At 35.8% G+C, this 27,246-nt stretch overlaps 1 protein-coding gene across 1 annotated transcript in view; it reads right to left on the reverse strand.

Annotated features, from left to right (window-relative positions):
* Positions 1–20,296, reverse strand: part of LOC121425145 (protein Skeletor, isoforms B/C-like) — a 31,252-nt gene extending 10,956 nt beyond the window's left edge. Inside the window, exons 1-7 of the mRNA XM_041621140.1 lie at positions 19,927–20,296; positions 12,018–12,185; positions 11,379–11,454; positions 10,494–10,611; positions 6,626–6,791; positions 4,402–4,474; positions 2,978–3,170 (exon numbers count right to left, since the gene is read on the reverse strand). Coding sequence (XP_041477074.1) covers positions 2,978–3,170; positions 4,402–4,474; positions 6,626–6,791; positions 10,494–10,611; positions 11,379–11,454; positions 12,018–12,185; positions 19,927–19,969 — 837 coding nt within the window. The 5' untranslated portion in view covers positions 19,970–20,296. The remainder of the gene's footprint in view (positions 1–2,977; positions 3,171–4,401; positions 4,475–6,625; positions 6,792–10,493; positions 10,612–11,378; positions 11,455–12,017; positions 12,186–19,926) is intronic.
* Positions 20,297–27,246: the final 6,950 nt, after the last annotated feature.

The following is a 27,246-nucleotide window of genomic DNA, read 5'->3' on the forward strand; positions in this document are numbered from 1 at the left end:
GGCTATGATTTTTTTTTCAAGAGTTCTTTGGAGTTCAAGCAGAAAAGAAGAAAGAAATCAAAAGATTCTTTGAGGAACAATCTATCTTGAGAGATAAAATAACAAGTTGAACGCCTCTGGCAGTCTGAATTATTTAGCAGCAGTGTTGACTTTGAAAACAACTACATTTACAATGAAAAAAGTCAAATGAAGAAGAAAATAAGTCTATTACCCTTTTTACACACGTTAAAATTTCCTTAACCCCGTACTAAAGATGGGGCTAAATTGCCATTTAGCCCCACCTATAGCACGGGGTTTAGCTTAGCCCACTTTCCTTTTACACAGCATCATTAGCAAAGTGGGCTAACCCCACCTTTAGTACGGGATTATTTGGCCCTTCAAATAAGCAGGGTTATCCCAGCAATTGATTTGCTAAGAGCGATAGTACGGGGTTAAGATCGCTAGTGTAAAACGAAAGTGGGCTAACCTTAACACCGTACTATAGATGGGGCTAAATGGCAATTTAGTCCCACCTATAGTACGGGTTTAAGGAAATTTTAGCGTGTGTAAAAAGTGTCGAATGATCGACAAATGTATTTAAAGCATGAGCTACCACTAGTCCGGGGTTAGCGAGTTTCGTGTGTGAAAAGCAAGCATTCCTTATCCGGGGTTAGCTATAACAATTTGGCATGTGTTAAAAGGAAAAATAGTATGGGGTTAAGGATAGTACGGGGTTAGTGATAGTCCGGGGCTAAGAAAATCCTGTGTAAAAAGGGTAACATAAAATTCATTTGATAATAATATCCCAAGTTGACCTCCGCTCAATTGACCTTTGATTAGTGACCTGAAATATATCTGTCAATTTGCCAATAACTGATAACCATTTGGTCTTGATCAATTGATTTGCCATTCATGTCAGATGGTCAGTGATACTTGATCACCACTGGACAGAACTATGATAGGTTGGCTTTCTGACTTGGCCCGTGTTAAATTCGGCCCATGGGCTAACTATAACCATGTTTAGCCCATCGAGCGTTTTATTAAGTGTGGGCTAATAATTAGCCTTCAGCTTCAGCTTAATGCTTGGCCCGGCTAAATAGATGACTGAATCTAGCGCTCTATCATAGTGCTGTACTGTCCAAGTTTCATGAAATAGGCCTTAGTTTGTGCTTTCTTTTTTCTACCTTTTTTTAACAACAGCTATTAAGTTTCAAGTTTTTCAAGTTTATTTTATTTCTCAACTCAATGATACAACATAGGAAATAATTACACAGATATAAAATGATGACCATATAAATTAAATACAAATGAATATAGGGGAGATCGGGGTAAGTTGGAACGTGGAAGTTGAAACATTTTAACGACTGTAAAAAATGCAATAAGGCCCTCAATTTATTGTTATTAATAATACAACACTGTTGTTTTATTAATAGCAGTAAATTGAGGGCAGTATTTATTGCTATTAATAATACAACTTATATTAGTAGCAATAAATTGAGGGCAGTATTGCATAAATTTATTTTACAGGCGTTAAAGAAATTTACAATGTTTCAACTTACCCCGCGTTCCAACTAAGCCCGATCTCCCCTACATTGCAAGCAATATGACTATACAAGAAAGTAAACAAGTGTTTATGGTAAACACTAAATAACGTAATAATCATATTAACCAATAGCAATATATGCAATGAAAATAGAACAAAATGTATAACATTCTCGATAAAACAATTTGCAAGGCTACCTTATAACTCTTTCTTCAATAAAATGAAAGTTGAGTAAGCGGAGGGATCCACTAAGAAGCATGGTTTGTTGAGTGTGGATCCCTCAAGAAATTGATCAATTTAAATAATTATTCACAAAAGAAAACACTCATAAAAATACTATGTTCATTGAACCAACATGACCTTTGACCATGGCATGTGACCTAAGACATGTGCAAAATGATCATTCATACTTGATTACCCTTATGTCGGTTTCATGAACTACATGTGTAGATCCATAAACTTTCTAAGTTATGATGCCAATTCAACAAATACCCCCAATACGGCCATAGTTCATTGACCCCAAATGACCTTAGATTGTGGTCATGTGACCAGAAACAAGCACAAGATATGAAGGGATACATGGTTACTCTTATGTCCTAAATTTTCATGAATTAGATCTATAAACTTTAAAGTTATGATTATAGCAATTCCACAAATACCCCAACAGTACCACAGTTCGTTGACCCTAAATGACCTTTGACCTTATTCATATGACCTGTTACTTGCACAAGATGTTCAAGGATTGCTCTTATGCCTAAGTTTCATGAAATAGATCCATAAAATGTTAAAGTTATGATGACAATTCCACAAATATCCCCAACATGGTCAAAGTTCGTTGACCCTAGTTGACCTTTGACCTTGGTAATGTGAACTGAAACTCAGGCAGAATGTTCAATAACACTTGAGTACTCTCATGTCTAAATTTCATGAACTAGGTCCATATACTTTAGAAGTTATGACGACATTTCAAAAACTTAATCTAGGTTAAGATTTCGATATCGATTCCCCCAACATGGTCTAAGTTGCTTGACCCTAAATGGACTTTGATCTTGATCATGTGACCTGAAACTCGGGCAGAATGTTCAGTAATACTTGAGTAGGCCTACTCTTATATCAAAGTTTCATGAACTAGGTCCATGTACTTTCTAAATTATTATGACATTTCAAAAACTTAACCTTGGTTAAGATTTCAATGTTGACGACGCCGCCGTTGCGGCGCCGCTGCCGTCGGAAAAGCGGCGCCTATAGTCTCGCTCTGCCATGCAGGCGAAACGAAAACCTAATTATGTAACAGATTAAATTTCCTTACCTTTCCTTTTGTCTTCCCCCCCGGTCATGATTTTTTAAAAAAATTTTGCGGTCTTTGCCCCAAGCCCCCATCTGTACCACAGTGTATGTAAACTTATGTATATGATGTGAAAATTGTAGGAATTTGTGAATTAAATGCATTCGTACCTTGACGTCTGAAGCGGGGAGAGCGGGTATAATGAGCCCAGTGGCCTTAAGGCCTGCAGGGATGTTAATATGCCCAAAGTTCTGCCTGGCTAGCACGCACCACAAACCGATATTTTTGATGGAGAAAACATCAGTCTCTAACCGTACAGTGCGAGTTGCACCTGTCAATCGATTTCTTAACCTAGATGGGGAGCTGTACGCAAATTCAAAATAAAACAATTTATAAATAGACTACCTACTCATTCAAACTTCCAAGTAATCTACATTTTGTTTGCCTTCTTTCTTCGTCATGCTAACAATGTTGACATTTGCATAGTTTGATATAAACAATCAATAAAAGTTGTTGTGGAAATAGAATCGTAAAAAATGGAAATATGAAAAGAACAAAACAGAAATGACCTTATACAGAGTATGAGATTGACAACTACACACCTTTAACCCATCGTGTAAAAACACTTTTGTGTATCTACAAAATCCATCTACGAAGGAATAATTCCTTTCATAAGATACTGTTACAATTTCGTACCATATGGTCATGCTTTCCAAATACCTACGCCTACACTGTAAAAACGCCGGTGCTAATTTAACACCATGCAGCCTGGTATCTATATCAGTCTACACCAGAGATACGTTGAAACAACACCAATTAAGAATCAAACCAATATTGGTTTAACACTAATTGGTGTTGCTTAAATGCCTATCTGGTTTTCGCCTAACGCCAAAGCAACACCTCTCTCGTGTGGACCGATATAGATACCGGACTGGTGTTAAATTAACACCGGAGTTTTTTAATCAATTTATTAGCTAAAGTCCTACAATAAACCATGCCCTAGCATACCGACCTCTACCATATGTTTAAGGGTTCCGATGATATGATTTTGTAAAATCAACTATTACACCGCACTAAACAAAATATCAGGACCTAAAGAAGATCCTGAATCTGTGGAAAAATCATTGGATCGTCGGATGATGAGATCATACGATCACCTTATACTGCAAAAACTCCGGTGTTATTTTAATACCAGCTCGGAATCTATATATGTCCACACCAGATAAGTATTTAAACAACACCAGTTTGGAATCAAACCGAGACTGTTTTAATACTAATTGGTGTTGTATAAACACCTATCTGGTGTTATATTGATTAAGACTAATACAAAAATCGGTGTTGTTTAACACTTCTCTGGTGTGGACATCCGGGCTGGTGTTAAATCAACACCGGAGTTTTTGCAGTGTACGGGACCCTATGATGATCGAAATCTAATTGTATTCCAAATGTGAACGGGCAATAAAGCATATTTCAGAACAAGAAAACAGCTATTTCCCTTCGTGTTGATATTCTATAGAACTAACAAATTAACTGAAAATAAAAATAGTGATCTTTCGGACAACATCCATATATAGGGAGCAATCATAAAGCATACCTTTCACCAACTTGAGTTTCCCTGTTTCCGTTGGTTGTCGGAGGAGATACAACGTCCGTCCAAAAGTAAGCATCTATGGAAGATATGATTCTCGTAAATATATATAAGGGGGGGGGGGGGGTTCTAAAGTTCAGGTATATCAATTATACAAAGTTTATTCTTAAGATGTCTAATCTACATAACTGAGTATAACTCTTAATAATAATAATGATAATAATTGGCTTTCATATAGCGCTTTATCAGTCTACGACTGCTCAAAGCAGGGACCTGGGAACGATTTTCTCATTGGGGGTGCTGAAATCTCTCCTAAAAGGTCGGGGGACACAGTTGAGTTTTCCATAATTACACGCACACACCCTTATATATCCTCTTCATGATTAGAAAAGTGCTTAGTATATCTCGTTTTTGGTCTGAAATCTCAATTTTGTTTCAGCTCGCGCTTCGCGCTCGCATCAATTATATATTTATATACCTATCCTTCTCATGATTATAAAAAGTGCTTAGAATATCCAGTATTTAGGTCTAAATGTCAAATTATATATATATTTTTATATATATATATATATATATAAATATAATTATATTTATAATTATATATATATATATATATAATTAGATTACTTGAGCGCGAAGCGCGAGCTATTTTTTCCGGGGGGTGGAATTTCATGTATTTTGTCCTGAAAATTTAACATTTTGAGCAATGTTTCTGAACAAGATGCGTATGCAATAAGTAATAACTGCGAACGTGATCAGTGCGAGCAGATATTTTTATATACGCTCTGGTCTGATCGAAAGGGACTTATTATAAGGACTATTTGCAGTTACCCATTAAGACGCTAATCTACAACAATCAAATAATGCGAGCGCGAAGCGCGAGGAGAAAAATTTGACATTTAGACCTAAATACTGGATATTTAGGTCTGAATATCACAGGAATATCATTTATTGCCTTTTAAAGATTAGCATTATTCCGGTGAAACAGTTTTAAGCATGTCTTCATTAATATTCAATGATCAAACTGATGTTATGTCCCCACTTGTTCTTTTGTATTTTATTACATAAAATTAGGTTTATTCAATATTTTCCCTTCAAGAAAAGTTTGACAACTGATTAAGTCCATTAGATAGTCTTTGCTGCATCTTATTTCGTTATGAGGGAGACATATCATTCACACTGGTATGAAAAAAATGAAACAATTTTGATTCCATGTTATACCCGGAGTACCACCAGTTGCGTATCTGAATAACATGCGTGCGCGTGTTTAGAGTTAGACCTAGAATTTGGGCATTCTACATACATTTTTTTTAATCATAAAAATCAATGATGCGAGAGCGAAGCGCGAGCAGAAAATATTTGATATTCCAATCTAAAAAAGGTTGAAGAATTTAAAGAATATTTTAAGTACTGTGTACTTGAGTAACTCTATGTTCAAGTTTCATTAACTAGGTCCACATACTTTCTAAGTTATGCTGTCATTTCGAAAACTTAACATTCGGTTAAGATTTGATGTTGACGCCGCCGCCGCCACCGTCAGAAAAGCGGCGCCTATATAGTCCCACTCTGCTATGCATGGGAGACAAAAACCCTTAAACTCATTCCAAAACGCTTGTACAAAGCTACATTGCCAAATTGCATGTTCCAAAAACAACATAGCGACACTTTAATTCTGCAATGTTTACGATAAAAAACACAAAAAATTAAGTAAAACCTTAAACTGAAATTCTCTAGTTTTTGCATCGTTGGACGTATTTAATATTATTTTTCTAGCTTTATATAATTCGATATCCCACAATTTGCATTTGCCATTTACATTAGTCGAAAAGAATTCGGAGATTGTTCTCTCTTTTTTATTTTACAAAATACTTCTAAAGGTGTTTTGTGTGTGTAACCTTAAAGTCCTTCAAAGCATTAAACATTATACTCCGTCATATTTTATAAAACATCATTTTCGTCTAAAAAATACTTTTCACTCACAGAATGAGCGAAATGCAGTTTGTTCTAATATCGGATTGTTGACCAGTTACGGTGTGCCAGCGGTGGCCTTTATATACTACTCCAGAAAGGAACCTCGTATTTTTAATTCTTACTAATTCGATTTCGACGTCGACAAGAGATATGATTTAAGGCTAGATTTCCCGACGCTAAAACAAAATGAAACCGTCCCTTTTTGATAATAGCAATGATGTAATAATCTCAACACAATTTGATACAGAAGATCACCTACCAGGTCCCCCTCCGTCATAGTCGAGACCAACAAATCTAATCTCTTTCGAATTTAAAATGATGACCTCATCAGCATTGACATCATGAGCCTGACCCCTCAGTTCACCTAACGAGTATTCCGCAGGAGGAGTGAATCCCGATTCTATTGTAACATCAGCAAAATTAGCCTGTAAAAAAAAAACGCAGGCGATAATATAAACATGCACGATGATGATGATGATGATGATGATGATAATATTTGTCATAACATTATTGAGAGATGGACAGATGATTTAACACAATGTCTAAAATAATAATGATAATAATAATGAGGATGATGGTGATGACGATGATAATGATAATAACAAACATAATTATGATAATAATAATAATAATAATAGTAATGATAAGTATACTAAACTAGAACTGCAATCGTATCAGAACGATGTGCATGCATTGACGCCTGTGACTAAATAGAGTGCAAGAAACACAAGGAGACAGAGAGAGAGAGGGGGAGCTCTAGATGATGATATATGTATATACTTATCACCATGACAATTCGTGGGTGAAGTAAGGTTTCCGCATGAAACCGATTTCTGCCATACTGTTGCTAATAAAGTATGCATTGCATAGTATGCCACGTGATCAAATCGCATTATCTCAAAATTTTGTTATAACCTATGGTCATATTTGGTATCAATGGACAAGAAATATCGGTTACACTTCGTAATTCCGAAGGTTCGTAATTCCGAAGGCTCTTTATTCCGAAGGTTCGTTATTTCGAAACACGTAAATTGCCTATACCTCGATGTTCGTTAATCCGAAAACGTAAAAGGGTTCGTTAATCCGAACATTTGAGGCGTTATTCCGAAGGTTCGATAATCCGAAAACGAAATAAGGTTCGTTAATCATTACGTTTTCGGACTAACGAACCTTATTTCGTTTTCGGATTAACGAACCTTCGGAATTACGAACCTTTGGAAATACGATCCTTCGGAATAACCGAACCTTCGAATTAACGAAGGTTCGGAATTACGAATGTATGCGGAAATATCAATGCGGTGACATTGCTACCACTTTTATTTGTGTATAAGCAATAGACCGGAAGTAAATGGAATATCAAGTAATAAATAACAAATGAAGGGTTTTTGCAATAATTCTAAGCTGATGTCCGCTCTTTGACAGTTCCAGTCAAATAAGGTTGACGAACGGTTGAGGTATACATTAATTCTGATATCTGCCAAGTTTGAAAGGTTTCGCTTCTATGATAAACAAGTGGAATGCCCCTGGCCGTCTCACCTGCATCACGCGATTCAACAAAGCAGCAGTGCTGACTTTGAAAACTACTATGACTTGCACAAATGTTCAGTGATACTTGGTTACTCTTATTTCCACGTTTTATGAACTAGACCAATACATTTACAGAGATAGGATGGTAATTCAACAAATACCTCCAATGTGGCCAAAGTTCACTGACCTCACATGACCTTAGACCTTGATCATGTGACCTGAAACTTGCACAGGATATTCGGTGATACTTGATTACTTTTATGTCCAAGTTTCATGAATCAGATCCAAAAACTTTTAAAGGTTTGATTTTGATTCAACAGATACCCCCAAATCAGTCAAAGTTCATTGACCCTAAATGACCTTTGACCTAGGTCATCTGACGTGAAACTCATGCAGGATGTTTGGTGATACTTGATTAAGCTTATGTCCAAGTTTAATGAACTAGGTCCATATATTTTTTTAAGTTATGATGACATTTCAAAAACTTAACCTCAGGTTAAGATTTTGATGTTGATTCCCCCAACATGGTCTAAGTTCATTGACTCTAAATGACCTTTGACCTTGGTCATGTGACATGAAACTCTAATAGGATGTTTAGTAATACTTGATTAACCTTATGACCAAGTTTCATGAACTAAGTCTATATTCTTTCTAAGTTATGTCATTTCAAAAACTTAACCTTAGGTTAAGATTTTATGTTGACGCCGCCGTCGCCGTCGGAAAAGCGGCGCCTATAGCCTCACTCTGCTATGCAGGTGAGACAAAAAATCATCATTGAATGATAAAGATATTCTGACATTATTGCGCATTTTCTTTCAAATTTTGAGATTTTCAGGCGCATGTTTGAGATATTTCGTCAGTTGTAAGGTATATATTTTTGTTAATGTCTTGAAAGGGCATATCTTGAAGAACCTAAATCTAAGAAAAGGTACAGGTTTGACCTTGCATGAAACAATGAGGGTCAATCAACAACAATCTCAAAATTTAGAGGGCGCTGTTTATGAAAGTAGTGATAACTGATGCGTAGAGCACAGTAGAATTATGAAGAATGATACCATAAGCAACCCCTAAAAATATGAGACCGAAATGAATAAAAACAAGGATGATATGGCCATTTTGAAATTTTCCGAATTTGCATTTCAATAAATATGAAGTTTTTGAACGTAGACTATTTTGGATTTGAATTTAGGGCATGACGATTGCATTTTGAAGGGTGGGTCATATTTCCATATGAAAGAGCAACTCCTCAACAATCAACAGCATTTTATTAAAAGTCTTTATAGCATGCAGGATAAGGGAGATACGATAGAGTTACGAATGGTATGCAAATGGACATGAAATTTGCAAAATGGCGCCTGGATGGTCATGCATGAATGATTTTGGAAAACTGATTCTCGTGGCACAACTAGGGGTGCTTGAGGCCATGTCTGCCAATTTTGGAGGAATTTGGATGAGGAACAGGGCCAGGGCAGAAGCCAGAAATTTTAAGCAGAATAAGAAGAAGATTGCAGAATAGGAATAATGAACAAGAACAAGTCACTGTCGCCATTTTGCGTCAACGCAAAGAAGATTGCGGAGGAGAAAAAGGGAACAAAAACCAGGCATTGTCGGCATTTAGCGTCAATGGAACAATAATTTATGGCCATTTTAATGATTTGCAGACTTTGCATTAGAAGGCGCTATTTCTAAAAGTAATGATCACTGATGCATGAAACACATTGAATTTTGAAGGATAATACCATTACCAATTCATGAAAATATAATACCGAAATGAATGAAAACAAGGAAGTTATGGCTATTTTAAGGTTTTGAGACTTTGTATTTCCATAAATATGAAGTTTTTGACCGAAGGCTATTTTAGATTTGAATTTAGGACATGAATGTGGCATTTGAAGGGCAAGTCATATTTTTATATGAAAAGCAACATTTAAACAATCTACAGCAATTTGTTAGAAGTCTGTAGCATGTAGGATAAGGGAGATATGATGGGATTATGAATAGTATGAATGTAAAATCTCCCATAGAGATTATACGCAAAATGAAATTCTTCTATAAGTTGCCATTTTTTCAGGATGATCCGTTTCTGAAAATGAATATTAAGATTATAATTCAGAAAGAGTATGACCTCAAATACAGCATATCAAAATAGGCCAATCGACCAATATTTACAGAGTCAAATTTGCATTAATATGATGACGCCATAAGAAGCAAAATGGAATTTTCAAGTTCTGACGCCACTTGCATGACGTCATGACATTATTGAGGGTCAAATAAGAAATGAAATCATATCTACAATTCATTCTCTATCCGAACATGAAAAAAAATTGGGAATATTACCCTCAACTTATTGTTGGATCCCGATATAGCTACACTTTCAAGTCCTTTCTTTTTAATAATCTCTTCTCTTCTCCTTTCCTATTTTGTTTTCGTCATTCATTGTGTGGTTTTTCTAATTATATTGAATCGTTATAAGGGCATTAACCCCCCCCCATATGTGGCGCCACACCTTTACACGGAACTCCTCATGACACCCTATCCCAGAGAGAAGAACCATATCATACACCACTAAAATGTTGATGAATATTAAAAAAGATAAGTACCCCGGCTTGTTTGCACCAGACTGAAATCCAGACATAATCCGATAAGCTATCGGGTCCAACTGATGTATCGAGATGAATGGTCAAGTCCTCATTGTTGTAAACACCCAGTTTTTCAGTTCTAAAACAAAGAAACGTCATAAAATAAGTCACAAGCATGAGATACAACTGCAATCATATTTGTACAAGGTTATCAAAACTATTGAAAATTTCTTCTATTTTGGGGGGAGCATATTCTTGAATTATGATGAATTCAGATTCTAAAAGGCTTTTTAAAGGTTTATATATGGGTGCATTTATGGTTGCCCTCATCATTCCCACACTTTCACAACCACCCACAATCATCACGATCTCCATCCCCATAATTACCACCACCGCCATCAACATTATCATCATCGTCGTCCTCTTCGTCATCATCATCATCATCATCGTGATCATCATCATGACCAGCATCATGACGATCATCATCATCATCACTATCATCATCGTGATCATCATCATGCTGGCTAGTGATGATCATCATCATCACTATCATCATCGTGATCATCATCATGCTGGCTAGTGATGATCACCATCACCACTATCGTCATCGTGATCGTCATCATGATCAGCATCATGGTGATCATCATCATGATCATCAAAAACATAATCATCATCACCACCACCATCATCATAATCATTATCAACACCGTCATCATCACCATCATCATCACAACCATCATCATCACTATCATCATCACTATTATCATCACCACCACCACCACCACCATCATCATCATCATCATCATCATAATCATCATCATCATCATCATCACCATCACCACCACCACCACCCACCAGTCCACCACCATTGCCATCACCATGCTCACTATAGAAAACATTACTTACGCGTGTCCGTTCGCCTTGGGTATTTCAAAACCATTTGCTGATGGCGTTCCGGATGTACCGATGTAAAAGAATGCATCTGGAAGTAAATCATATAGAAAATGAAACAAAAAATACATTACCGTGGAAACAGTTCATTTACAATGAACTTTGCAGGAAAGCATCACAGGTCTATGCTGAGGAAACAAACCGTATACTACATATTCACTGAAGCCCATCTATATTGACATAATAGATATTCGTAGCAAGTAAAGATCTACAACCGTGGGTTATTCATAACAAAAAAAATCACAAAAATTACCAATACGTATACAATTTCGCATCGCATAATATGTCATTTTTTCAAAAATAAGATTTCGATTGGCAATTATCTTAACTTTATTTGTCGACACTGATTTCATTGTTTCTTCTCAAAATTTCCACATCACACTATAATAAAAAAAATCAAAGTGAAACCAAAATCTAAATCAGGGGACCATGCCACAAATATTAACGATTGATTGCTCAGTTAATCTGTACGTTTAAAATTACGTAATTTTTGTTTTTAAAGGAATTGATGATGATTATTAATGATCAATGTAATCACTCGTAAAAAAATCATGATCAATCGCTAAGCTCTGTCATACCGGGTGCAGAACCTACCTGGAGCCATTCCATCGTAGGAGAAGTTAATAATCTGTAGTGTATCTCGATCTACCGCATACACCGTGCCAGCCACATTGTGATGGCTTGATGGAGAGCTTCCCTGTCGCCTGAACTCCCCAATCAGCTTTCCATAGTACGGCCCATCACAATAACATTCACCTAGTACTGATTATAAACATAAGTAGAAAATAAGAGTGAGTAGCTTCTGTCACTGTTTAAAGTTAGTGTAGATTTATTTCGATTTGTTTCGCTCACATGCATGCATGAAACAATAATCTTAAAACTTGTATTGGTATTGCCGATTATCATTAGTCTACACTTGTGGTCTACATCCGCTCCGGTGGGTGTTTTATATAGCTGTTCGTAAGTTAAGAGCGACTTTAAGAACAACTGGTGATCCTCTCTTGTGGTAAAATGATATACTCCTTGCCGATGGTTAAGCGCGTAAGAAAGGTTCACCAGTCGCTCTTAAAATTGCTCTTAACTTACGAACAGCTTTATGAAACAGCCCCCTGGTCTGTTTGCTCCTGGTCTTATTCCACATGGTTTTATCCCACTTCGTCTACAGCCAGCTCGTCTACTTACCATTTAGTTCAATTGCCGTTCAGACCATTTACCACTTGGTCTAATTTCCAGTAAAGCATCTCGTCTAATATCCACTCCCGTCTAATATCCATTTGGTCTATAGAAATTACATTAAGGTTACATGACTTAAGGTGAACTGTTTGTGAATCAAATTTCACTTGATTGAAATTGCAAAACGAAACAGAAGAGGAAGAGGAAATTAGACCACCTGACCATAAGAATGAAAGAGAGTTGTACGAAGTAATGAGAATTACATCAAGTATAGTACAGACCAAATGGCAATTAGACCAAAGTGATCGTAGACCAAATGGGTTTAGCCCGTATGACATTAAACTACCTGAATGTAGACCATGTTGTGCTCGTAGTCTAAGTAAATATAAAAATATAAATATCATAAGGATCATAGTATAATGCACAAAATGACGATTCTTTGAGCGAACAACCCATATTGACATTTCCTGATGAAATTGAACTCATGGAAGTACAAATATGAATGCCTATATTTACTTGTAATTACCCTGACTCGACTTTTTCGACCTATAGAATAGCTGATGATTAAACTTAAACAATGAATTCGATAACCCCGTTGAGAAAAACCAGTGTTGTGTAGGGAGGCATTTCTGTTCTTCATCATTTTCAATTCATTCAACCATTAATAAATAGCATATTTACAAAATCACACAAAATAAAAAGAAAAGAAAAAAAAACACTGTGGACCATTTAGAAGCACAAAGGCTTGTGAGGCATGGCTAAATTACATAAAAAGTTCAATGTGGCAAAATGAGAGAACATAACGATTAATATGAGACAAACATAATGATAGATGTATTTCATGAATAGAAATAGAGAAAAAGAAGCATACAATGTAACTTTTGTTCCCTTTGTGATGGTAGTATTCTACGCCACCAAGCCACGCCCCGTACGACGTGGTACCATTTCCACTGCCAGGATCAATGTAAATACATTTTGCTTGGTTAAGCATTTAACAGCCTTGTATATTTCGATGAATGCATTAAAATACGAGGAGAATAATCGAACAAAGAGCTCAGTTGGAAATTCAAGTTAAACATAGCGGGTGGTCTAAAAATGACGCTCATATATAAACTCAAGTATGATCGAGGGACTTGTAGGGTATTGTCGCTTATTATTCATTCATTTAGTTGTCCATCATCTTTCGTATCTATACCCATGTCATTTGTTTAAAAAAAATCCTGATGGAGAAATTGGTCTGAAGAATTGTCCATCCCATGTCCCAATGCTATATAAACTCAAGTATGATCGAGGGACTTGTAGGGTATTGTCGCTTATTATTCATTCATTTAGTTGTCCATCATCTTTCGTATCTATACCCATGTCATTTGTTTAAAAAAAATCCTGATGGAGAAATTGGTCTGAAGAATTGTCCATCCCATGTCCCAATGCTATATATAGTTCAATTTATCATAGGAACACCGTTTTAAGACATATTATAGCTGAATGAAATCAAATCATTATAGGATCATTAGGGATAGCGTGCATTTGATTCAATTTTCATTCACTGGTCCTATTCACAAGCGTGATAACGTGTCTTTCTAATTACAAGCGTTTGAATCTCTGTTAGATATTTGTTGTATATAAAAATGTATACAGACTATTATATCCAAACCCTGTAAATAGGTAATAAGCCTATGTATTGTAATTGACTTTATTGAAACGCATTATACGAATCAATTTTCCTTGGACTTTATGTAGATAATATAACATGCATCTGTGTTGTATATGTATGGTTGCTTCAAGTTGAATAAACTGAACCGAAGAATATCACATGATATCATAATTGGTATTGCTATATAACATGAAATCAAGACGCCAATGCGAAGAATTATGGCTCCGTCTTGACAATAGTGCCTGCTACCCCCCCCCCGTCCCCCAACCATCAACTAATGGAGCTGTTAAACACAGATAGCTCCATGACGAAACTGTGTGTTGGGGTGATCTTGTGTATGTTAGAATTTTAACAAACGTATAGGTCCTACCAATCAGAGTATTTACGACTGATGGGACCAAATCTTTAACGTCACCATCCGAAAGACGTGAACAAGTGGATGTTTCATAAGCTATACGAATGACTAGTGCTCATTTATTGTGGTAAATGGTATACTGCAAATTCTCAATGGTGCTGATTCAGATTCTAAGATTCTACCAGTCGTTTTTAAAGTCACTCGAAAGTTACAAACAGCTTTATGAAAACACCCATCAAGGCTCGAACCTTGAATCTCTGCATCCATTTGTAACTTCCCCATTGTACCTTTTATAACACTAAAAACACTGTTTAAGACTTTATACAACGCTGTTTACTGTATGAACCTTAACCGTTTAACCGTTTAAACAATCATGTTTAATTTATTGAAGATTAGATATTGAAAATCAAACTTTGTTGCTTAAGATTTAAACACTTGTTAAAACTGTTTAAACAATTACTGTAATGTTCATACAGTAAACAGCGTTGTATATTTTTTTTGCTGTGTATAAATTAACAGGTGCATGCCTATACAACGCACAGTCTACATCTCACCTTATAGGATACTCTAGGCTGAAAATGGTATGATTTCATTAGATAAAGTAAAATAAGCCAAAACAATGAGAATTTTCAGCAAAATCGGACAAGGAATAACAAAGTTATGGCATTTTTAAATTTCCCTTTAATTCTGCGAAACAGTCTTAATGTATATGCAAAGAACAAACTGATGATGTCGTATCCCAACTTATTCTTTTGTATATATGTTATTATACGAAATCATATTTATTCCAATTTTGTCCACCAAAAAATGGATTGACAACTGGTTCAATGTGTGAGATTACAATTGATTCTACGAGAGAGACATGTCATACACACACGTGTGACACAATACCATGTGTTTTCATGCAATAACACTGGAAAATGGAAAGTTGGAACATAACATCAAGCAATGTCGGGCCTGGGAAATTTGGTTGATATGCCATAATGTATACACAACAAAAAAAGTAAGTCTCCCCTAAATCAAATTGCTGTAACTTTTGAACCGAATTAGTTTGAGATATGACATTTCATAGGTGATTTTCTGCCCTCATTAAGCAACTCCTGAGGAAAAATGAGATCGATCGGATAAGGCATGCATGATTAATTAAAGATTGAATTAAAAATGACAATTTTTAAAAGTCACAAGAGTCGTTTTTCACTTTGTTCAAATACAAAGTTGGGCAAAAGGTGTTTTCAGGTGAATTTTATGGTGTTATGCTGTTTTACTATCCATCATTCAACCATTTCAGACCAGATTTTGATATCATAATGTTCATGGTTGAGTGAGCACAATGTATTGCAGGGGCTGCGGAAACGGGGGGGGGGGGGTGGGCTTCAGCCCTAACTTTTTTTCAAAAGCATGTACAAAAATGTAAAAATGACCATACGATTTTGATTTTTTGCATGATCAGCCCCCCTCACTTTTGGCTCGGTCTCCCCCCCCCCCCCGTTACATAACACTTTGAAGAACCGTTCCGCGGCCCCTGAATTGCGACGTATCATCATAGGGGCTTATGGTAGTATCATCTACAACTTGTTAGATCATGTTAAAATTTGAAAATGTTGGTGGCTCCCCCGATTATAGGCCCCTCCCCCATTTTAAAATTCTGGATCCACCACTGATTTGTCCATACATTCAACTGATCCTGAGAAATTGTTAGGAAAAGAATACATTTATGCAATATAAAGAGTATTCATTCCTAAGTTTTCCATTGTGCTCGCTCAACCATGAAAATGTTCGGAAAGTGTGTGGTGATAGAAATGATGTATGATAAAATAACAGCAATTAAAGTCACATTTTAAACCGAATTTCCCCCAATAATCACTTTATTACCCTTTAAAATGCGTCTGTGACATTGAAAATACCAATTTTCCCACTTTGATGCGTGCTCACTCATCCATAAATAAACAAATCGATTTCATTTTTGCACAGAATTCTGCCCATAGGTTGATAAACATTACTGCCAAACGACATTGCTAAAGACAGCCTTGAAAAAAAGTTCCACCATATTGAATAAGGGGTTACTTACTCGTAAACATATGCACCCATAATGTACACAAGTCTATGAGAGAGGAAGTCAAAATTTTGAAATGAGGGTTTGTTTCATGGAAGGTTTTTGTTACTTCTGCCAACAGTTATTTCATGAAACTTCGCACATGGCTTCAGAGTAACACTATCCAAAAGGTACGCACACCAAAATAACCATTCGATATGGCACAGAGTGGGGCCAAGGCCTTGAACTTTCTTCTTATTTGCATAATTTTCGAGTATTGTGTGCTAACTGATGCATTAAACATCGGGATTTTAACAAAACTCAAATCAAATGAACTATGCAAGGAGGTTTGTGACAGATATATCCATAGTTACAAATTGCATTTTTTTCCAATAACGTAAAAAAGAGCTAATCACATTCCACATGTTCATTCAAGCGTGAATGTTTAATTAAACGCCTTTGAATCATTGACGCATGTTAATTAGTCATGAACACAACGAAAAAGTTGAGAAAAGATCATTTTCAGTTACCAAAATGAAACAATACTTGCCTATGATATATGAAAATCGTATTTTTTGTTTTCAATAAATGTTCATTGAACCGAGAAACGATGAATACTGTTGAAGAAACTCTTCCCAAAAATAACTGTCATCATATTCTATCATTTTATCAGTTATCATTTTATTGATAGAAACGTGTAAAATATCCAATTAAAGCAAATTTGGACTTGTGTTTATTCAACCGTGAAATTTAGCCAAAAAGTTGTATCGTCTTTTAGAAAGTACCTTTTATAAGCCTTCTGACTATTTTTCATGATGGGAATGTGGAATAAGTTCGAATAAAATGGAATCAAAGTCATGATATTTGGCTTGTGACTTTTGAAAAGTGACATTTTTGCTCTCTGACGGTGCTCACTGAAGCATGACGTAAAATATGTCCATAACATTTATTCAGAGGGTAGCTTATAAAATTACATAGACGCTCATGTAAAAACATATTAAAAACTCGCATTGGTCTGGAAATTATTGGTGTGTGTTTAAGGGGGGCTTACTTTTTTGTTGTGTATATATCATTAGGTTTCGTTTACCTAAGTAGCCCATATAGACCAGAGTCACCTTTTGTGTGTGTGTGTGAGGGGGGGGGGGGGGGCTTTGACAAAATTTAACGTAATTCATCTGGAAGTGACAACTTTTTTTCCTTTACACGGTAGTCTGGCTATAAAAACCCTGCAAATGTTATTACAGAAATCTTGAAAATTAAAAAATCTTATTTTACATCAAATATTGAAAAAAAATTTCAATGCTATATATTGCTGTTCGTAATTTGATCCTTATTATTTCAATCTCGTGGTTTAGAATTTTATATTTTTAGGCGCCTCATGATTTGTTGATAGTTGGTAGTTATTGCTAAATTGTAACCTTATTAGCATGATCACCCGTGGAGGGGGGGGGGGCCACTTACATTGACGAGTGGATACCATGCGCGACCAAAAAACACGTAAGGATGTCTTTTTCACGATAGGGCACGTTACGTACGTAACGTGATAAGGGTATCAAAAACACAAAAACAATGAAAAAGGGTATCTATTTCGCTAGGAAAATTACGTGTTTAGGGTCGAACTTGCGGGGATTATAAAACAAAATTAAAATGTTTTATAAAGGATGTTCTATTTGCCCCAACACTTCGTGTTTAGAGTCCGATTTGCGCGAGGTGTAGAAGGTGGGGTCGTACCAAACCAAACTACTGTAAAGCCGACGAACGAAGGACCCGTAACAATAAAACATTCCTGTACTTGTTTAGGGGTTCATTTCATGGAACATTTGCCAAGAGTATCGTTTTGTTTCCAATACTTGTTAAGGGTAGGGTTTCACACGCCAATACTTGTTAAGGGGTGCATTTTCAGAATATGGAAATTACGTGTTTAGGGTGCTTTTCGAGACCCCATGGTCGCGCATGGTATCCACTCGTGAATGGAAGTGCACTCCGGGCATGGTTATTATTTCTCCGCATTTATGAATAAGTTAGCTTCATTCGATTCTGAAATATTTTTTTATCAGTGTTAAGTCCCGTGAGTCGGAATTACTACACCACTATACGCAATCAAATTTTAATGTTCATAATATAAACTTACTATCAATTTTAGATTATTTTCTTCTATCACGTGCACGTTTGCTTTAAAATGCAAAAAAATATGTCAACTAGAAAGTAAAGTAGCAAATCCTTTTAAGTTACATTCTTTCACAGAAGCCTCTGTTAACTACCAATCAGGGGCGTCGATCCATTTTTCAGATTGGGGGGGCAAAATCATGAATCAATTTTCCAAAGGCGCTCGATCACACAAACACACACATATGCCTATATATGTGTACATATATATATGTATATACACACACACACACACACACACACACACACACATATATATATATATATATATATATATATATATATATATATATACATATCTCACCAGCAGATTAACGCGAGCGCGAAGCGCGAGCTGAAAATTTTGATATTTCGATCTGAAAAAAAAATGAGTTTAATGGACGTTTTTAATAAAGAACAAGATATATATATCCAACAAAAGATTATTGCAAATCGAAGTGGGAGTTCTTTTGAGGTTTAAAACTGAAAACGGGACCATATTCACCTATTTAATCATGGAAAGTATGGGTTTTTGTTACAAAAATGATGCGAGCGCGAAGCGCGAGCTGAAATTTTTTGATATTCCAATCTGAAAAGTGGACATTTTGAGCACGATTTTAGACAAAGAACGAGTTGTGTATCTCAATCTCGCTTGCTGATTTCTGTGTAACATTACAATCTTGTTTTATTTTTAGCACATGCGGAATTATTGGGGGGGCAAAATGATATGTTTGCCCCCCCCCCAATATTTTCATTGGTGGGGCGATCGCCCCCCTGCCCCCCCATAATCGACGCCTCTGCTACCAATACATCTAGATATCAATGGGAATGCGCTAATGGATATCTATACTGCAAAGACACCGGACACTGATCCATTTTAATCAATATCTGTGTTATCAGTGAATTGATTTGTATACAAAAGAATACTGCATGCCATATAGAAAGCTATATGAAACTTGTTATGGTAGGGGCTTTATGGCTTGCGTAGTCTTCTCTCTGGCACTGACAGCTACCCCACCTCCCCCCCCCCCCTGAAATGCTATGACAATAAGTGATATAAGTATTGTGATTGAAAGTGGCGGGAAATATCGTCAAACTTTTTTATTCCCAAAGGTGAAGTGTTGTATATGACTAGATGACTTACCTGTTAAAATAACTGTAGCTAATAAAAGTTTAGGCACTTCCATGATGGAAAGGAAACATCCAAAGACAGGAAATGTTTCGCAGATTTAGAATTACGCTGTGTCCAAAATAGTACGGTAAGACATCAGATGGTGTTTAGTACAAATGAAATCTAGAAGAGCTGAATTAAGCAATACTAATATTGGTCTCACGGACATCAATAGTTGAAATGTAAATCGGGTTGAGCACACATCCGTGTTTGTTGGGAACCTTATGATATAGGCTTCGGATAAAAACCGCCAATGTTAATACTATTTACCGAGTTTACGTGTACAAATGACTGCGGATAGAGATAGAGTGACTGCGGATAGAGAAAACTTAAACCCAGCCGGACTGATCTTTTATTTGAATTGTTCCACTCGATCCAGCTCAGTGGTTACACCTATTATATTGGACACACGTTTTGATCATTATACTGATTATATTTATCCTCCTTCAGTTGAATAAACTTGCCCTGACAGCAGAATGCATTGATTCAAATCACAACATTGAGCGTAGTTTCGCCCTTGAGGTCTCTCCCAACTCTGCGTGAGCTTTGATTCAAATCAAATAATAACTCTGTAGTTGATGAAAGGATAATAAATGGTTTCATTGTCAGTCTTTAGTAGTGGTGTAATGTACCAATATTTACCCGTGCGGTGGTTAACGGGGAACTGGATACGCACGAGACAAAAACCCAAGCAACAGAACAACATCAGAGAATTCAAACAGTCCATTCGGTTCGATTATTTGAAGGAGATTCGATGTTTAATACCATTGGGTACATCAGGGGCGGATCTAGGATTTTCCAAATGGGGGGGGGGGCACATTTTCCCAAGAAAAAAAGTTGACAAGAAAAAAAAGGGGGCAGAATTGTGTTTTCACGGCATTTTTCCCATTACAAATTTATATTGTACCTCAAATGGGGGGGGGGGGGTGAGCCGGTTGTGCCCCCATGGATCCGCCAGTGGTGTACATGAAAATAATAGCTAATAAAATAATAAATGAACCATCATCCCCTTAATTCCAGGGTAAAGGGCAGGTCTGTCACACACAATTGTCTGTTTAAAAAATATGAATCTCCTAGCGGAGGGATCTGGAATCCACCCCCCCCCCCTGAATCCGCCAATGTTCGTGTAATGCTTATCTAAATAACAGCAACATAACAAAGGGAACTATTACACCCCCCCCCCTCTTTATCTCTCTCTGTTCGGGTGTCTCATTCATTCTATCCATGAAATTTGTCACCACCATTTTCTCTGTTTCTCTCTCTCTCTCTATACAAGTATACAGTGCGTCCCCCCAAAAAAAAACTATACACTTTTGAAATGGCTGCAAAATAAAAAAATGTAGCCCTTTCCGGAAAAAGACTTACATAATGGAAAGCCAATAAAGTAAACTTTCAAATGACACCAAAAACAAACTATTCGTGCTTGAGCGAGCACTGCCCACTGAAACAAAGGGTATGAAAATTAGGGTGGGCTGGAATTAGCCTTGCAATTTATGTCAGTTTTTGAGAGGCAAATCCTTTCGAACTTGCAAATTTAAAATTTAAGGGCGTTGTGATAAATTTATGATCAACCGAGACCTGGGGAGCGTTTCATCAACATTTTTGTCCGACAAGTTGTCAGATCGGACAACTTTCCTTGATTCTGATTGGCTGAGTAGTACTGTTACTATGGTAATTGTCGGATAAAACAGAACTTGTCGGACAAAGTCCCTTCATCAAACGCTCCCCAGTTTTGGTTGCTTAAGCAATTTTTTTAGATTATTAAATTGAACTTTAATTCATGAGTGAACATAAATTACACTTTTTGGACAGCATTTCAACTCCATCATTTGGAGCTCTTTTGGGCATCATGTCAACTTTATCATGTGGTTCTCAGCAATGTGTTCATGGGAGTCGGGAGAATAGGGGGTGAGATAGGACTTCAGTGGGAGAAGAAGGTTGATGGAATAAGCTTTTTGAGGTTTTCAACCTTCGGACATTTTACATTGTTACATCTGAAATAAAATAAGTCACTTGAATTCTACCATTCTTTCTTTCATTTCATTCATTCGACTCTCAGTTTCCAATCCAGATACATAATTGAGTGGGTCATCTGTAGCCTACAACTGTAGACCCACATCTGCAATGTGTGTATCACAGCTGATTCAAGGAGTCTGCATAGCAGACTAGGTCTACTGGAGCTGTAGTCGCTCGCCCAGGCTGGTTTGCTTCGCAAACCAGCAACCCACTTCACGAGCCATTCAGAGTCTGCATAGCAGACTAGGTCATCTGTATTTTGATTCAACAAACAAATATCATTTCAGCAGGAAAGTATTGGTCAATATTGGTATGATTTTGATATTTGTTGTACTTTAAAATGAGCAAACTCACAGATTCATCAATGTACACTGTATACAAATGAATTCATAGTCACACAAAAATGCCAATAGTTGAAATTTGAAGCAATTCCAGGCTTCTTTAATTTATAATTTCTACATTATTCACATGTCTATAAAACACTCTCTATAGACTCAAACAAAACTGTATTCACTCTTCTTAGAAAAACATATTGTACATTGTCAAATTTCATCCACAAAGTAATATGGGGAAACCTCACAGATTTCCCAATAAGATGGTCAGGGGTCCGTTGCAGAAAGAGTTGCGTTTAAACGCAAGTCAAAAGATCAATCGCAAGTACCAAATGCACGCTGTTGATTGGTTGAAAATCAAGTTGCGCATGATTTTTTAGAGTTGCGCATGATTTTTAGAGTTGCGATTGATTGCAACTCTTTCTGCAACGGGCCCCTGGACATCTAAACTGCAATCGATGAGCAAAATACTGAAGGTCAAGATTAATATTTAAAGGGTGATAAAGGGTGATAATATTACTTTGATTGGGGTGGGAGTGGGTGAGTGTATGTGTACAGATGAAATTTTAACATCATCAGGAGTCCGTTGCAGTCAAAAAATCAATCGCAAGTCCCAAATGCGCATAGTTGATTGGTTGAAAATCAAGTTGCGCGTGATGTTTAGAGTTGCGATTGATTGCAACTCTTTCTGCAACGGGCCCCTGAAGCAAAAGAGTCACTAGTAAAACACTGCCAAGATAGGAATTATAAGTATAAAGGCCACCGCACACCTTACGACTGTTTGCGATCTGATTTTGGAACAATTCGCATTTTGCTCATTTTCTGAAAATGTAAATGGAACATATCATTTTATTTGAGGTTGAAATTAATTGAAAGAATACTAATATAACCATTTTGAAAAATTGCAAGCCTTAATGTTGGAGTAAAGGCCAAATTACTTTCTAATCGTACACAATCGTACGACTGCTATGACGTCATTACGACTAGATATTAATTCTAAGAAAGATGATCACATAGTCACAGATTTGAACATAGCTATTCTTATGATGATTTGAAACATTACACAGTAAGATATTCAAAGCCTCAATATTAGCATCAAATTCTACTACATTCTTTTTCTGAAATCGGGTCGCAGACCAATTGTAAGGTGTGCGGTTGCCTTAAAATGCCTACCACAAATACTTTGCCTTCCTCTAAAAACTAAGAAGGCAACTTTCTTAAACTGAAATATTCTCAAAGAAATACGGTTTGGAGGAAATCACGATTCACGCAAAATGAAACAGTAATCAATCATTAGAAATATACTATGTATTCACTTCTAATATTGAATATTGAACGATTAATATCATCATCCTATCACGAAACACATGTACCTTATATATTTATAATGGATTAAAAGAGATTATCAATAATGATATTTTATTATTTATCAGTTACAATATTAACATATCATTTGCACTCTTTTAAAACAACAAGGATAAGGTAAGAATTTTTCTGTTCGAGCAATCACTTATAAGTATAATAAGTTAACTGTATATTTGACCAATTACCATGGTAAACAATCAGGCCTTAACATCACAGATTTGAACATAGTGCATATGTAATACTATTTAAGGTTGGTCTGACCAAGTCAATTTTTTAGGACCACAGAGAAGGGTGACCCGTGTCCCTTGACACAAAAGTCAACAATTATGTACGCATCATTTTCATGATTGATTTTACGTTATAGCCAATGCAATCGATCGTTAAAAAATGTTCTATGATATTTGCTAAGCTCTGTATTACGGGCCCTTGTTCTGAAAATTCGACTTTGGGTCTAAGGCGATCACTTTTTTGATGGAAGGTTAAATTACATAGACAAACATTCAGATTCCCATGGTAATTAGACATCAATTATTTTAAATTCTGTACAGTTAGTGACAACATATCCTATAACCACAGACCAATTTCCCAAGCTATAACCAAGGCTGAGGCCGCAGCTTTCGCTTTTGCCTTTTACAAATCTGATGTTACAAGAAACGTCAGCAATACGTCTGATGCGGAAGACTTCATACAGTGGATGCGAAGCTGCCACTGCCTACAGGTATATCCTTTCTTGCTTTGGTTATTGTTTTATTAGCATCGAAAAATATCTGCTGGCATTTTTTTTTGTGCCAAAACCCTGATTTTCTATTACAATTATTACCAGTCAACATCGCCAAGTAATTTTACAATAAAATCATGTGTGCATTTTTAATTTGATGTAATTTGATGCAAAAGTCTATTTGTTTCAATGATTTCTATTTCCATATTAAGAACGAAACCACCTTAGTGTTACCATAGCAAAAGTGTTATCTTCACACAAACCACAGCATATTGTAATTTAAATTAAAGAAGCCCAAATAATTGTTCCACCAATGCATGTATGTCACAACTGCACACAAAGTGAAGTAGCCTAATGAAATATGGTACTTATTCAAGAAATGAATATTGAAACATTCAAGCGCTGAAAGTCTCTGGGGCCGAAATACTAAATGAATGTGCCTGAATATGACAAAATGTTCATGAATTAAAATATTACTACCCCCTCCCCGACCCAAACAAAACCCATAAATTGATCACTTTTTTAATACACAACTTACACGTAGACCTTATAAGTGGAATTTTCTCATTGCACTGTGATCTATCATAACACACACACATCAATTTACTTAATACAAACACAGTGCAATAATCATCATTTATCAAAAAAGATAGCTCAATATCTCGATATACAATATTTCATAATTTAGCTACAGATACAAAACACATTTTAATCTTTACTTTCACTATATATAACAGGAAGTTCATATAAAATAAATGTAAAAAAGATTATAAAATCCACGGGGCAACTCATTTCAATCAGATATTAGATCATTCCTACACTACAAAAACTCTGGTGTTGATTTAACACCAGCTCCGAATCTATCTATGTCCACACCAGGGAAGTGTTAAACAACACCAGTTTCGTTTTGGTCTAACACCAGATAGGTATTTGCACAACACCAATTAGTATCATAACAGCAGTATTAGTTTGATTCCAAACTGGTGTTGTGTCAATACTTCTCTGTTGTGGACATATATAGATTCTGGGCTGGTGTTGAATCAACACCAGAGTTTTTGCAGTGTAATTGTAAACAAGGATTAATGAAGTGTAGTTTTCCTGCAATACAGCAACAAAACAAAAATTGCATGCAGTAAATAAGGAAATGTGCCATGAAGTTATGAATCACACAAATAAACCCATAATACAATTTAAAACTTAATCAGCCTTTCCTAAATTCAATGATCAACCATTTACCTTCTTAAGTACATGTATTTCTTAATGTGTTTTTTTCACCCAGTAGCAAATTCAGCAAATGCGAATTCACATAAATTCACTTTGACATAAATGGGAACATCAATTACCTATCCTCCATCATGATTTGGGGCCAATCTCATATTCTCTTGTTTTTTTTAATCTTTTTTAATCTCTTGGGGAATTCTCTGTTATCAATATGAAATGGATATCCATTACAACATTTACCTTTGTATGAGTTTCAAACAAATTTCATTCATTCTTTATTTTTATTTACATTGGACATATCAACAGTTAAAGAGTTATTTTGCAAGAAAATCAGTCTTGTCTGCAACAAATTGACAAATATGAAAACAGAGCAAGATGTGTGATATGTGTTCATTAGAAAACATGTATATGTACACTTGACATACATTTGACATACAAAAATGTGAAGTATAAAATGAAGGTTTCCAATCTGGATATCAATCTAGTCCTAAATGTATAAAAATGTAAGGAAGAATACTTCACTAAACACCCCCATTAATCTGAAATGCTCCATTTTATTTTTTTTCAATTGATTACCAAATATATCAACATTGAAAATTGAAAATTTGAAAACATGCCATTTCAGAAACTTTCATCTCACAACTTGGCTCCTGCATGGATCCATCCATGGTTCCAGTAGGTTGGTCCTTAACTTATCAGCTCTTCAAATTCTTGTAAATAAGAAGACAAATAATTTATCAAACCTCATATATCTATTTCAGTACAAATATATAAAATAGATTCAGGAAGAGACACATTCGATTACAAACTGAAGTAAATATCAAACCTATTTACCTGTTTTAATAATAACTACAAAATATTTTTCTTTCTAATTGTATCTTTTCTGTGTTAAATATGTTTAATACATGTTTTACAATAAGTGGGGAAAAATATAAAAAACAAGAATGAACTTTCTGATAAAAGGTTTGATTTTTAATATCAGCCACAAACAGTTGTGATTGAAACAATTGAAACTATTTACCTGTTTCAATAATGACTACAAAAGATTTTTCTTTCAAATGGTATCTGTGTAAAATTTGTTTAATACATTTGTACAATACATCTCGCATCAAAATGAGAAAACAAATATGTGGGGGGGGATATCCAAAACTAAGTGAACTTTCTGATAAAAGGTTGAAGTGTTATATCAACCACACATAGTTGTAATTTAAACAATTGTAACTCAAATTGATAACAATATACATGTAGCTGTGTATCTAAGGAATTGAAGATGAAATACATCTGAATTTGAGTTAATGATCTTAACATTTTGTAAAACATGCCTCTGATAAAAATCAATACAAACATATATATTACACGTTTGAAATCTTGGATGTACAAGTGATCCTTCTTTTCACTAATGGGCAGATTTCCAGTCCTGGAACATTTTATTTCAATACATATGATTCAAATCAATAAATTCCAGTTGTGGTAATGATCCCAAATTGCAAAGGTTGCAAAATGCAGCTGCACGTATTGTAACTCTATCTAGCAAGTGCAGCCACATCACCCCTATATTGAAAACTCTTCACTGGTTGCCCCTGAAGGAACGCATAGTCTTTAAAATCCTTCTTTTGAATTTTCATACAGTCAATGGAACTT

The sequence above is a fragment of the Lytechinus variegatus genome, chromosome 12 (assembly GCF_018143015.1).
Source record: "Lytechinus variegatus isolate NC3 chromosome 12, Lvar_3.0, whole genome shotgun sequence".
Taxonomy (NCBI): Eukaryota; Metazoa; Echinodermata; class Echinoidea; order Temnopleuroida; family Toxopneustidae; genus Lytechinus; species Lytechinus variegatus.